The 13,732-nt window shown below is 39.6% G+C and overlaps 1 protein-coding gene across 4 annotated transcripts in view; it reads left to right on the plus strand.

Annotated features, from left to right (window-relative positions):
• Window positions 1-1,205: 1,205 nt before the first annotated feature.
• Window positions 1,206-13,732, plus strand: part of LOC140199555 (endoplasmic reticulum junction formation protein lunapark-like) — a 90,498-nt gene continuing 77,971 nt past the window's right edge. For 3 of the 4 annotated variants that reach the window (XM_072261817.1, XM_072261821.1, XM_072261820.1), the window contains exons 1-3: window positions 1,206-1,287; window positions 1,696-1,747; window positions 2,270-2,368. In XM_072261817.1, the coding sequence (XP_072117918.1) occupies window positions 2,342-2,368 (27 nt within the window). In that variant the 5' untranslated portion in view covers window positions 1,206-1,287; window positions 1,696-1,747; window positions 2,270-2,341. The other variant, XM_072261819.1, reaches the window with a different exon arrangement.

Raw genomic sequence — 13,732 nt, forward strand, 5'->3', positions numbered from 1 at the left:
AAGTGTTTTGTTTAAGGTAAACTAGATTTCCCAAATGTCAAGAACTGCTTGTTGCTATCATTCGCAATGACAAGTAATGCAATTCAACCGGTTTTGTTTCTTGTTCAGGCGTTCTCTTCAATTTCTGCCTCAGCCTAATGCTCCACCATGTACTCTTCCATAACAGGGTAACATATGGGAGCTTTTGTGTATTTCAAGATCATTTAAGACATTTCGTTTAGGTCAAAAAAGTTTTAAAAGTTATTTTCTTGTACAAGTAAGTCAAGTCAGTCAAAATAAATCCTTTGATTTAAGAGGTTACCTCATTGTAGAAAAAGCATAATCAATGAAATTAACTTGATAAATAAGCATTTATTGACAAATTCAAACTTTACAAGGAAACGTTCTTCTCAAACATCGCTAAAATTTGCCAACTTACGTGAGGGACTATTCCTACCTATACTTATAGTGGAATGACTAATTGCTATATATCTAAGGCAAATGATTAAATAAATCTGCCTCGTCTAAAATAAAATAACAAGTACCGGAGTTAGGTAGATAAAAGTACATCTATGGAACCTTAACTACCAAAATGCAACATCCATGACGTCGCTATAGCTGGAATAACATCCAATCTTGTATTTTCACATCTATTGAAATAGAAACGTTATTAGGAACAAATAATAGAAATATAGAAAATAATGCATGAACCTTACATAAGTTGTGACATTAAATCTAAACAAACGTTTCGTTTGGCACTAACAATATCTTAAAATCAACGGTCCTATTGAAAATGTCCAAAGAGTTGCATCTATTGTTGCTAAAAATATTAAGACTTTCAACTAAATATTTCAATATAGTGTAAATATCAATTTGAACAAATGCGACATGACAACCGAGCTACCAATCTGAATTAAAATAACTTTCAATTATTTATCGTTGACTTTCCAATAACTCAGGCATCGAGGTAACAATGGCGAAATTGTTATTACAAAGCAATATTCAATTAAGCATTGTAGGTTGAAAATGTAGTTATTTACTTTGCAATTAAGAATTCACTAAAATAGTTGATTTTATAACTACAATGCTTTTATAGATGGCATTAGACATTCGATAAATGTATTTAATAGTGAATTTGTCTTCTTTCCTCTGTGCCTTACCCTCACTCCTGCGCTTTGTGTCTTTCATTTAATCCAAACCCACTTGCGTCACGTGGCATGGCGTATGGGTGAAAGGTCAAGACGCTCTGTGCGCGCTGTGTTTGGCAGCGCTGCTTTTGGCGGTGGAGGAAGTAGTTTCCAGTTCCAGGTGAGTGAGTTGCTGCAGCGGAGGGATTGCTTTGGCCTGATTAATCAGGCTCGGTAGAATGAATGGTAATTGTTATGGAGTACCAGTATGCGGCTAGCGATTTTATCAGTGACGCGTTTGCAGGGAGATAGGCCTGAGCGGGGAGATTCTCCTTTTTGGGTAGGGCCTGGTGCTACTACCGACGCTGCAGGAGAATGTGAACGTTGCTTTGCCTGAGTATTGGTGTAGAGTGCGAGAGTCTCCAGGCCTGTAGATGCTTTCCGTTAGCATTTATTGTCTTTAAGTCTGCGGCTGGCAAAAATGCTTGAGGCCCGTTTTGTGCTTGCAGATTGATAAAAGCAGATTTCGAAGTACACTGCACCGTTACATTTTTTTGTTAATGCCTTGTTTAATTGTTTTAAATTTCAGATTCATGGCAAATAGATTATAAAGATATATGAAGCCTTCAGGCGATTCTAAGGTAGGAGCGGGTTATTTTTGGCGTTTTCGCCCGATTTTAATCCCTCAGTGAACAGTACTACAGTAATATCGTTTATTTCACTGAGGCTTATCTGAGCTTGGTGTGTTTTTTTAATTGCTTGTACTGTTGCTATGCTGGAGAACATATCAAAAGCACTTAATTAGCTTGAATTAATTTCTGCTGCTTTTAAGTTCAAAAAAGGAGCTATATAAATTCTTACTGGTCTTGGGGAAAAAGGGGTAACCTTAAAGTACATCTAGTAAATTTTCCTAACAATAATGAAACTTATGTATTTATATTTGACAGCATTTTATTAACTGATTAGAACCTTTTTAAAACAAGCTTTCAGAATGTGACTAAAACTGAAATGATATGTAGACTCTGTGTATGCATTGTATTAACTGATTAGAACCTTTTTAAAACAAGCTTTCAGAATGTGACTAAAACTGAAATGATATGTAGACTCTGTGTATGCATTGTATTGGATTGTTTTCTTGACAGATGAATTTGGTAATTTTACAGGATTCAAGTTATTTGTGCTATCTGATAAATTGATCAGATTATCCAAATCACAGTCAATTTGAGTAAACTAACATGGGAGTGATGTTTTCTTGTTGGAAGGTAAGTGAGCAATTACATTATGGTTCAAATTATAAGATCTATGAATTTTAGAACAAACTGGAGAATGTAATTATCTAAATATCTTAATGATTTTTGAAAAGTGAAAATTACGGCATGTTACTGAATGTCAGGTAAATTGTGTTTAAAATTTCTTGCCTTATTAAAGCCAATATTGTTACAGTTTTAAAGAAAAAGGTTGTATGTAGCATATGTATTTTGATAAATGTACTTTGAAGTACTGTAGGTATGGCACACAGGAAAAAAAAACTTCTTGCCAATAACCTCTTGGTGATTACTCTTCTTTGTCAAGAGGAACTAATATTCTTCAATTTGTTTGGAGAAATAAATTAGCTTTCAAGTTAATCCAGTGAATCCTTTGGAAGCTCAATGCAGTTTCAGACCAACCTGTGGAACAACTGACACGTTCCCATTTCCTGTTAAATCCAGGAAAATATTAGAAGGGGAAATGGGAGACATTAACACTTTTACATGACTTTCATTGATTGGATGAAGATCTTCCATTCTGTCTATGTGAGGCCCTGTGGTAGGAGTAAGCCAAGTACAAATGCCCCACAAAATTTGAGGTCTTAAGGTTTCTTCACAATGCATGACTAAAACTATCCCTCTGTATTGGTTGGAGGGTAGACTACAAATTAGGGTTTATATATATTAAAAAAAAGTGTTGATTTCCCAACTATGTTTCTATCTTCCTAATACTCATTCTTGCCACCATTATGTGCTATGTCCCTACTTGAATTGACATCTAAAAAACAGATTAAGACTTTGTAACCAGTTGTCTCTGGACAAAGACTTGACTTTCCAAAGCAAACATCACTGATCTTAACAGATTTACATCATTTCATACACTGAAAATGTTCTTCTGTTTACAGTGACCTGTCATAAATAATTATTAAGGAAAGCGTTAATCTCAGAGGCAATTAGCACTTTGATAGTCATCTTCCACAAAGTTGCAAGCATCAGGTTCAGCATGGGTTTCAATGCGCAAATGCTTCCTCTGGATAAGTGTTCTGTATTGTGACTGTGACTTGCAGTAGGAAATCAAGATACAGGTTTACAATGTGATTGTAAAACCTGACTGATCTACTTATTGAGGGTCTGGTGAGGCACCAAAGTACAATGAATATCGCTGGAATATCCTGTGTAGCACATGAGAAGATTGCCACATTAATGGCAGCATTCTCACCGAATCCAACTATAATCCTCATTAACTTCACCTGGATTGGACATTTGTTTGTGTGCATCAGGTTTTCATTTCCCTAGAAATACTGTCCACTTCCCGTTTGTCCAGTGTCACTGATCCTAATGGTGGTAAGCAGGAACGGTAAAAAGATACACTAAATGCATCACGTGAAAGTGTGTGTCGGCACCAAGAACTAAAACTAATCAGACAGAGGGACACTTCAGGAAGACTTCTGTCTTTAAATCTGAAAGAGCATTACAGCACAGAAAGGCTCTTTGGCCCATCTAGTCCATGCCAAATTATTATTCAGCCTAGTTCCATCAAACTGCGCTTGAGTCATGGCCCTCCACATCTCTTCCATCCATGTCCTTGTCCAAACTTCTCTGGAATGTTCAAATTGAACCCACATCCACCACTTCTACTGCAGCTCATTCCACACTCTCACCACATTCAGAATTAAGTTCTCCCTCATGTTCGCCTTAAATATTTTACCTTTCGCCATTAATTTGTAGGCTCTAGTTTTAGTCTCGCCCAACCTCAGTGGAAAAAGCCTCTTTGCATTTACCCTATCTATACCCCTCACAATTGTGTATACCTCTATCAAATCTCCCCTCATTCTGTTACATTCCAGAGAATAAAATCTTAACCTGTTCAGCCTTTCCTTGTAACTCAGGTGCTCAAGTCCTAGCAACGTTCTTGTAAATTTTTTCTGTACTCTTTTAGTCTTGTTGATATCTATCCTGTGGGTAGGTGACCAGAACTACACAATATTCTAAATTAGGCCTCACCAACCTCTTGTACAACCTCAACAAGAGAGAAGATAGGACAAGAACAAACTCCCAGCCGTTGGGGAACTGGCCTGTGAGGAAATGTCAATAGCTCCTCTTTGTCCGTGCATTACTGTAGCACTAGACACCCAAGTCTTCTCTGAACCTATGAGTAAATTTGCATTATAGCAAAATCTGAAGAATAGTTTAAAATTGTATTGCTGCCAAGCACTGAGTATTTGAGAATTTGGTTTATAGATTTTCTTTTTCAAAAAAAATTCACAGGTGTGGCATTGAGTTTTTATGCTAAAGAACTTCATGTCTCCATAATTGCAGATTTGTGTCAGTATCAATTGTAGACATTACTAGGACCAATTGGTTCCCAAATATTAAAAATGGGTTGAGCTTCTGTTCCTTTTGGTAGTAATTTTAACTTGAGCTTACTTTAAAGAAAAAAACCAGGAACTTTATTTTAGGAAGAAGATTTGACCCACAATTCAGCATTTTAAGAAAAAATAGCTCCTGTGGAGTTAAAATGAGTCAGAAATCTTAAAAAGACTGAGGTTTTGTCCAAGTGATTGATTGCCTGAAGAAATACTTTTTGATGCCGGATCTAGGGTAAGTTTTGCAAGCTATCTGAGGTCGAGATCAAATTAAACTTGTCTACTGGAGGGAGGAGCCTCTTAAGTTGTACACATGTAGAAGCTAATCCATTAAAGGTCAGTACTTTCTTGCACAGTTTATTGAAGTTGCGGCAGTGATTGTGATTTTTTTTGTTCTAAAGAGTAGCTTGGCTGAAGGTTAAATGGCTGAAACTTCATGATGGCTTGTTTGTAGCTTCCAGCAGTCTTTGCAGATCTGGAGTCTGAACATAATCTGCATATTGGCTTGATGCAATTGGAATATAGTAGATTTGCATTTCTATGATAGCAGCAGTGAAATAGCTGAACATAAATTGAATCGAATACATTACATTAAAACAGAATTGCATACATTTGCAAATCATCAATGTCTACACTGGATTTGAAAAGACAGTGATGTTATCAATCCTGCAAAGCCCTCCTTGTTAAGAATTTAATGACCAGTTTCTAAATTAGAAGACCTGTCCCAGAGACCATTCAAACAAGCTTGGCACAGTTGTACTCACAAAAAAAAAATTATTTTAGCAAACAATCCATCCCAGTTCCTTGTGCTATACAGGCCTACTAGCAGCAGCATTAGTAATATACAGATAGAAAAAAAACTACCAGTGCAGCCTTCCAACATTCATGAAGCTTCACAACATTGTTGTGAAGTGTCATTGCATTAGGCCCATTGCAGGTGAAGAAACCTGATTACCACCATAAATTTCCTACCCAAAAGTTCTCTAAAATGGCCTTTGCTGGGAGATTCACTGCATTTCCAGAAAGCAGCTTGCCCACCAAATCCTGGAAAGTCAAGAGCAGTTAGCTTTTATCATATCCCTCTTTATATTTAAAAAAAACAATAGATTTCATTTCTCTAGTACAACGGTCCCCAACCACCGGGCCGCAGAGCATGTGATACTGGGCCGTGAGGAAATGATACAAGTCAACTGCACCTTTCCTCATGCCCTGTCACACACTGTTGAACTTGAACATAGGGTTACCAACTGTCCTGTATTAGCCGGGACATCCCGTATATTGGGCTAAATTGGTTTATCCCATACGGGACTGCCGTTGTCCCGTATTTCCCCCGCTAAGGTAGAGCGTTCCTATGAAACCTTTCGTGCTGAAATGGCGTGAAGCGAAGAAGCAATTACCATTAATTTATATGGGAAAAATTTTTGAGCGTTCCCAGACCCAAAAAATAACCTACCAAATCATACCAAATAACACATAAAACGGAAAGTAAATAACTCTAACTTATAGTAAAAGCAGGAATGATATGATAAATACACAGCATATATAAAGTAGAAATAATGTATGTATAGCATAGTCAGGAAGATGAAGGCAAAACCGATTTGTGGGGAAAAAATCGGCAGGTACGCGCATGCGCACACAGGTGCTTCATGGTCATTGTAGTCTTTCCTGGGGTAAAGTGCCCCGGGATTTGACTGCTACTTTTGTCCCTTATTTGGGAGTGAGAAAGTTGGCAACTCTAACTGTAAAAGACATGTTGAGGTGAGTTCAACCCTCCTTGAACACCGCACCCCCCCCCCCCCCCCCGGTCAGCCAGTCCGCAAGAATATTGTCAATGTTGAACCGGTCCGCGGTGCAAAAAAGGTTGGGGAACCCTGCTTTAGTATATCTAAAAGAAGTGTTTTTGCTTTAGAGATTTCAAGCTTTGAGTTAAATGATTTGCTACTATCATAGAAATATTGTCAGTTACAAACTAATGCAACACAATCATTTGGTATGTGCTGTCTCTTGCAGAGGGCTTTTCAGTTTTTTCACTTTTGTGACATTGTCGTATATACTATATTTGCCCGCCCCTCCCATTTTCAGCTGCCTTTCTATGATTCTTCCATCACTCATCTGTCTTTACCAGCATTCACCCTTTGCTATTGCACAGGAAGGTATTGCAGGGGATGCAACAACTGCCCTTTTCCTTTTTTTGTTCTTGCTATGAAGGGCTCCAACACTGCTTGTTGGGGAATGAGCAATTTGCATGCACTTCTAGTTTAGCATATTATATTTGTTGTTTGCAGTGTGGTCTCCTCTCCATTGGAGAAACCGGGTGTAGATTGGTTGACTGATCTGCTGAACGCCTCCACTGTCTATTCACAAAGATGACCCTGTACTTTTCTCCTAAATCTTCTTACCCTTTCTAAATTCTGGGTTCATACTTGACTTCAGCATGTCTGGCTGAAATTGACCGACACGTTGAAATTAAATATTTTTACTTTTTCTCTTTCTGTATCTCTATTTATATTGGTGTCATTATTGTTAGGCATACATTTCTAGTGTTTAAGTTTAACTGCCCAAAAAATTTAACAATATGTTTTTCCAGTTTTGGTGATTGATATTTTCCCTGGTCTTTGCAACACTGGCCATTTTGAAAGTCTCATTCATATCCTTTCTTACTGTTGATTGATTCCCATTCTCCCTCTCCAGTCTGCCTTGTTCTTCACTTTGTAAACTTGGTTTAGACAAGGCCCTGCTGATGTTACCCTAACTTGCACTTTCTATTGTTCACCTATTCACTTTATCTATTACGTGAAGTAATGTCTTTACTTAAAATCCTCAACACTTCCAAATTCTTTCGTGGCTTTATGCCAAAAGCACTGTGCTTGTACATTTTGCCACGACTAACTCTATCTTTGTAAGTTGCTTTGTTGCCATGCAGAAGCTTGTTAAGTAATTGTGGGTTTGAATTGCTTATTGACACAGAATTGGCCAGCATTGTAGAAGTTAAGCACATTCAGGTTAGCAGACTAGAGCAAGTGTTGTTTTGAGTTCTAGAATATGTCTTTTGACATTGCATGGGATTTAGGTGAGATGGCAGCCACGTCGTCCTCACTTTATGCTATTTTGCAGTTGGTACTTAAGGAAGGATATATTTTCTGTGGATGCCATGGGAATGTACGTTTTAACCTGGTTATTTCTTGTAAGGATTTTGCAGTGTAAGTAAAGATAAAAATTATTTTATTTGTCACATATACATTGAAGCGTAGAGTGATAAGCCTCATTTTGTGTCAGCAACCAACATAGTTCATGGATTTGTGCAAGTGTCACTATGCTTCTGGTGCATGCCCACAGCTCACTCACCCTAACCATGTGTCTTTGGGTTGTGAGAGGAAACTGGAGCGGCTGGAGGAATCCCACATGATCAAGTGGAGAACAAATACGCTCCTCGCAGACAGCAGCAGGAATCAAACACCGGTCAGTAATAGTTGGTGCTGGAAAGCAGTTGAGCGAACCACAATGCTGAAGCAGATTGAGTCTAAACTCATCAGACTTGGACGTTGTTTTGTTCGGATATAAACTATTCAGAAGGGAGTGAAGGGTAGATGTTGAAGGACTACTTTTTTCCAGCCGAAATTCAAAAGTTAAGGAGTGGGGGAAGCAATGGAGGATTTGACGGAACAAGTGGGTCACAGATTCAATATATAGCATCAGTCATTCTTCATGCTTGGTTATAAATCTTCTTTTGAATTTCTGTGTCCAAGAGGGCTGTGGATGTTTTTATTGAGTAAATTCAAAGCTGAGATGGCAAAAAATCAAGTGATTGTACAGGAAATAGATAACATAGAGGACCAGGTATGATATTGAATAGAGGAGCTTGTGCAAGGGACTGCTTCTGTAACTTCTGTCACTTCTGTCTGTCTTTAGAGCTTTCTCTAATACCTCTCTCTGAATCAAATTTTGTATGATAAAGTTCTGCTGCTGCACCATAGGGCATTTTACTTTGTTAGGATGGCATATGAATATGACACGAAAACACAAGTAGAAGGAGGAGTAGATTATCCAGCCCCTCAGGCCTGTTATGCCATTCAACAAAATCATGATTGATCTTTGACTCAGTTCTACTTTTCCTATCTTTTTTTAAAATCAATGAATGACTGAATCTCTGGAGCCTGCAGAAGTAGAAAATTTAAAGGTTCACTATTTTAAGTGAATTGTTGTCTCCTGTTTGTGGATTTGAATGGTCTGTCCGTAGTTCCAGATTGACTCCAAGCTCTCAACTTATGTTAAAGTTTATTGTCGTTCAACTGTACATGGGTGTATGGCTAAGTGAAATAATGTTCCCCTGGGACCAAAGTGCAAAACAAATAAATATATCACATACAGTCGGCCCTCCTTATCCACGAGTTCTGCATGCGTGAATTCAACCAACCACGAATCGAGAAAAGCCGGAAGTGCTCTTCCAGCACTTGTTGTTCGAGCATGTACAGACTTTTTTTTCTTGTCATTATTCCCTAAACAATGCAGTGTAACAACTATTTTACATAGCATTTACATTGTATTAGGTATTATAAGTAATCTAGAGATGATTTAAAGTATACGGGAGGATGTGTGTAGGTTATCGTGGATCGGGATCGAAAAAAAACTGGAAGTTCTCTTACCAAGTAAGTCGGAACAGGTACATCTGGTATTATTTAGCGTCAGTTAGTCAAACATTTGTCTTAGTATATAGTATATATTTTACCTTTCTATACATTTAAAACACTTAAGAAACTTATGTTTCAGCGCCAGGCTTGGGAATGGAAGTTCCCGAGTTCGATCCAGTGACAGATTGCTCCCGAGCGCGCTCTCCATCCGTGCCAGGTTGACGTGGAGGATCAAAAACCCAAAACCCAATACTGTAATTAAACCACTGTGTTGCTTAGTAATAATCGTAGCTTTCATCAGGGCAGGGCCTTTCTCACTTTATCGTTTAAACTTGTTCTGATCGTTGACCGACTGTTGCCTAATGCTTTTCCAATGACAGATGGCATTTCACCTTTTTCCAATTACTTTATTATTTCCACTTTATTTTCAATCGTGATTACTTTCGTGAACGGAAACGCTGTGGATTCAGAGCTCCGCTGCCGGGTCCTAATGTCTGCTGCATTGAGACAGGTTAAATAAGGTCTGGGGTTCCGCTGGATCCTAAGGTCCACCGCATTGTGACAGGTTGAATAAGGGACTTGAGCATCCGCGCTTTTTGGTATCTGCGAGGGGTCCCGGAACCAATCCCTCATGGATAAGGAGGGCCGACTGTACAGCACATAAAATAATAACACAATATTAACATAATTAAATTCTGTAGATGTACAAGTTGACATAAAATGCATATACAAAATATAGTTAAATATACAACAGTGTAATGCAACTGGAGCTGTCATAAATGATATGTACTAGGTGGTAGCAGGCTGCATAACAGCCACTTCTGTCAGCCTGGAAGAAGTGGCTACTACCAGCCTAACAGTTTCCTCAGCAAGGGGAAATGTACTCCTGTACCCCTGTTGAACTGACCGTGTTGAATTTTGTACGCTTCATGGAACTCATAAGTCCTTTTTAACGTGAGAGAGTAGAAGCCCAGCCCCTATTTAAAAGGCAACTCTACAATATTGTGGAATTAACCTGGTAAGTCTTACTGCCCTCTCTACTTTATCAAATATTTGGAAAAACTCTCAAAAAGCCCAACATTGCTGGATCAGAATTGGGTTTAATGTCACTTGCATATGTCGTGAAATTGGTTGTTTTGTTGCAGCAGTACATTGCAATACATAAAACTATAACTTACAATAAGAAAAAGAGAGCAAAAATAAGGGAAAAAAGTGAGATTGTGTACATGGGTTCGTTGCCGTTCAGAAATCTGATGGCAGAGGGAAGGGAGCTGTTCCTGAAGCATTGAGTATACCTTCGGCTCTTGTACCACCACCTTGATGGTAGCAATGAGAAGGGGGCCATATCCTGGATGATAGTCCTTAATGATGGATGCCGGCTTTTTGAGGCTTCGTCTTTTGAAGGTGTCTTCGATGCTAGGGAGGCTAGTGCCCATGATGAAGCTGGCTGAGTTTACAACTTCCTGCAGCTCTTTCCGGTCCTGTGTAGTGGACCCTTCATACCAGATGGTGATGTAACACCTGTAGAAATTTGCGAGTCTTTGACGTACCAAGTCTCTTCAATTTTCTAATGAAATATGGCTGCTGTCTTGCCTTGTTTGAAATTGTTGGTCCCAGGTTAGACCTTCAGAGATGTTGACACCCAGGAACTTGAAAGAGCTCACCCTTTTCACTCTTGATCCCTTGGTGTGTGTTCTCCCTTGACTTTCCCTTTCTGAAATCCACAATCATTTCCTTGGTCCTAATGCCTCTGAGTGCAACGTTATGACCCCACTGAATCAGATGATCTATCTCACACCGGCATGTCTCCTTGTCACCATCTGAAATTCTGCCAACAATGGTTGTCATCGGCAAATTTATAGATGACATTTGAGCTCTGCCTAGCCATGCAGTCATGGATGCAGAGAGAGTAGAATGGGGCTAAGCACACATCCTGGAGATGTGGGTATTGATTGTCAATGAGGAGGAGATGTAATTTCTGATCTGCACTGACTGTGGTCTCCGAAAAAGAAAGTCTGTTGCAGAAGGAGGTGCAAAGGCTCAGGCTTTAGAGTTTGTTGATTAGTACTGAGGGTGTGATTGCGGTGAATGCTGAGTTCTAATTAATAAACAGCAGCATGACATAGATATTGCTATTATCCAGTGACTTAGGCAAAGTGGAGAGCCAGTGAGATTGTATCTGCTGTATACATATTGTGGTAATAGGCAGATTGCAGCAGGTCCAGGGTCCTTGCAGCAGGCAGGAGTTTATTTTGGCAACCTCTCAAAGTACTTCATCACAGTAAATGTGAGTGCAGCTGGGCGAAAGTCATTGTGTCAGCTCACCCTGCTCTTCTTCGGCACGGATATGATTTTTGTCCTTTTGAAACAGGTGAGAACCTCCGACTAGGGTAATGAGAGATTAAATAATGTCCTTGAACACTCCCGCCTGTTGGTTGGCACAGGTTTTCTGTGCTGTACCAGGTACACCATCAGGACCTGATGCCTTCCTGTTGTAAGAAATCCTTAACCTGTACTAAAATCTTGCAATAAAAGCCAATGTACTATTTACTTTTCTATCTCATTGCACCTTAAATAGCAACCACTGTTGATGGCTAGAAAAAGGCCCTTTTCACTTCAGCCATACCCAGCTATTCAATATTTAAACAGAAACGCTGAGTTTCCCCCAGTGTACAACCCTACAATGTGTCTACCTTGCAGTCAGTCGGCCAAGTTGTTGCCTGCTCACTTCACTATTCATTATCCCTTTTGAAGCTCTTGATCCATGCTGGTTCAAAGTAAATTTATTACTAAAGTATATATATGTTGCCATATACTACCTTGATATTCTTTTTCCAGCAGGCATTTACTGGAAAAATAAAGAAATATTATAGAATCTATGAAAAAATACGTAATGACTGACAAACAACCAATGTGCAAAAGAAGACAAACTAAAATAAAAAATAATGCTAAGAACGTAAGTTGTAAAGAGTCCTTGAAAGTGAGTCTGTAGGCTTGAGAATTGGCTCAGAGTAGTGTTGAATAAAGTTATCCATGCCAGTTCAAGAGCTCAGTGGTTCTACGGTAACAACTATTCCTGAACCATGTGATGTGGGATTTAAGACTTCTGCACCTCCTGCCTGATGGTAGTAGTGAGAAGAGAGCATGGCTTGGATGGTAGGGACCTTGATAGTTGCTGCTTTCTTGTGGAGGTGGTCCGTAAAAATATATTCTGTACAAACACAAGAAAATATGCAGTTGCTGGATCTCCAAGTAACACACACAAAATGCTGGAGGAATGCAGCTGACTGTTGCTCCTGGTGTGGCCTTCTGTATATCAGTAAGATCTGCTGTAGATTGGGAGACTGCCATCTGACAGAAAAAGCGAGATCTCCCAGTGGCCACCCATTTCAACTCTACTTCCCATTCCCATTCCGACATGTCAGTCCATGGCTGCCTCTACTGATGTGATGAGGTCCCACTTGGGTTGGAGGAGCAATAGCTTATATTCTCCCTGGGTGGCCTCCAACCTGATGGCATGAACATTGATTTCTCAGACCTCTTGTTATTCCCCCCATTTCCGTTTTTCCCCCCTCACCTTATCTTCTTGCTCATCACCTCCTTCTCTGCTCCTCTGCCTTCCCTTTCTTCCATGATCTTCTTCCCTCTCCTATCAGATTCCCCCTTCTCCAGCCCTTAATCTTTCACCAATCAACTTCCCAGCTCTTTACTTCATCTCTCCCCCCTCCTAATTTTACCTATCATTTACCACCACTTTCCTTTCCCCACACCTTCTTGTTCTGATTTCTCATTGTTTGCCCCCGTAGTCCTGATAAAGAGTCTTGACTTGAAATATTGGCTGTTAAGTCTTTTCCATAGATGCTGCCCAGTCAGCTGAGTTCCTCCAGCTTTTGGTATGTGTTGCTTAAATATATTCTGTGATGGACAGGGTGGTATCCATCACTTTCTGTAGCCTTTTCTGTTCCTGGGCATTGGTGTTTCCATAATAGGCCATGATATAACGGGTTCGAACACACTCCACTGTGCATCTACAAAAGATTATTGATGAATTCTATACTTTCTGTGCTCGCTTTGATTGTCAAAACGTGGAGGAAACATCATTGACTCCCACAACCCCGATGACCCTCCAGTCTCTGAAGTGGGCATGAGATCATCCTTCAGTAGTGAGAACCCACGGAAACCATCCAGACCAGATAGGGTACCTCCCTGAGTACTAAAGATCTGTGTTGATTAACTGCCTGGAGTGTTCACTGAGATCTTTAACCTGTTGCTTTGGCAGTCTGAGGTACCCACCTGTTTCAGGAGCAATTATTACCCCATAACCTTCAGGCTTTTGAACTAGAGGGGATAGCTTCACTTGCCCCATCACTGAACTGCTCCCACAG

The sequence above is a fragment of the Mobula birostris genome, chromosome 6, assembly GCF_030028105.1.
Source record: "Mobula birostris isolate sMobBir1 chromosome 6, sMobBir1.hap1, whole genome shotgun sequence".
Classification (NCBI taxonomy): domain Eukaryota; kingdom Metazoa; phylum Chordata; class Chondrichthyes; order Myliobatiformes; family Myliobatidae; genus Mobula; species Mobula birostris.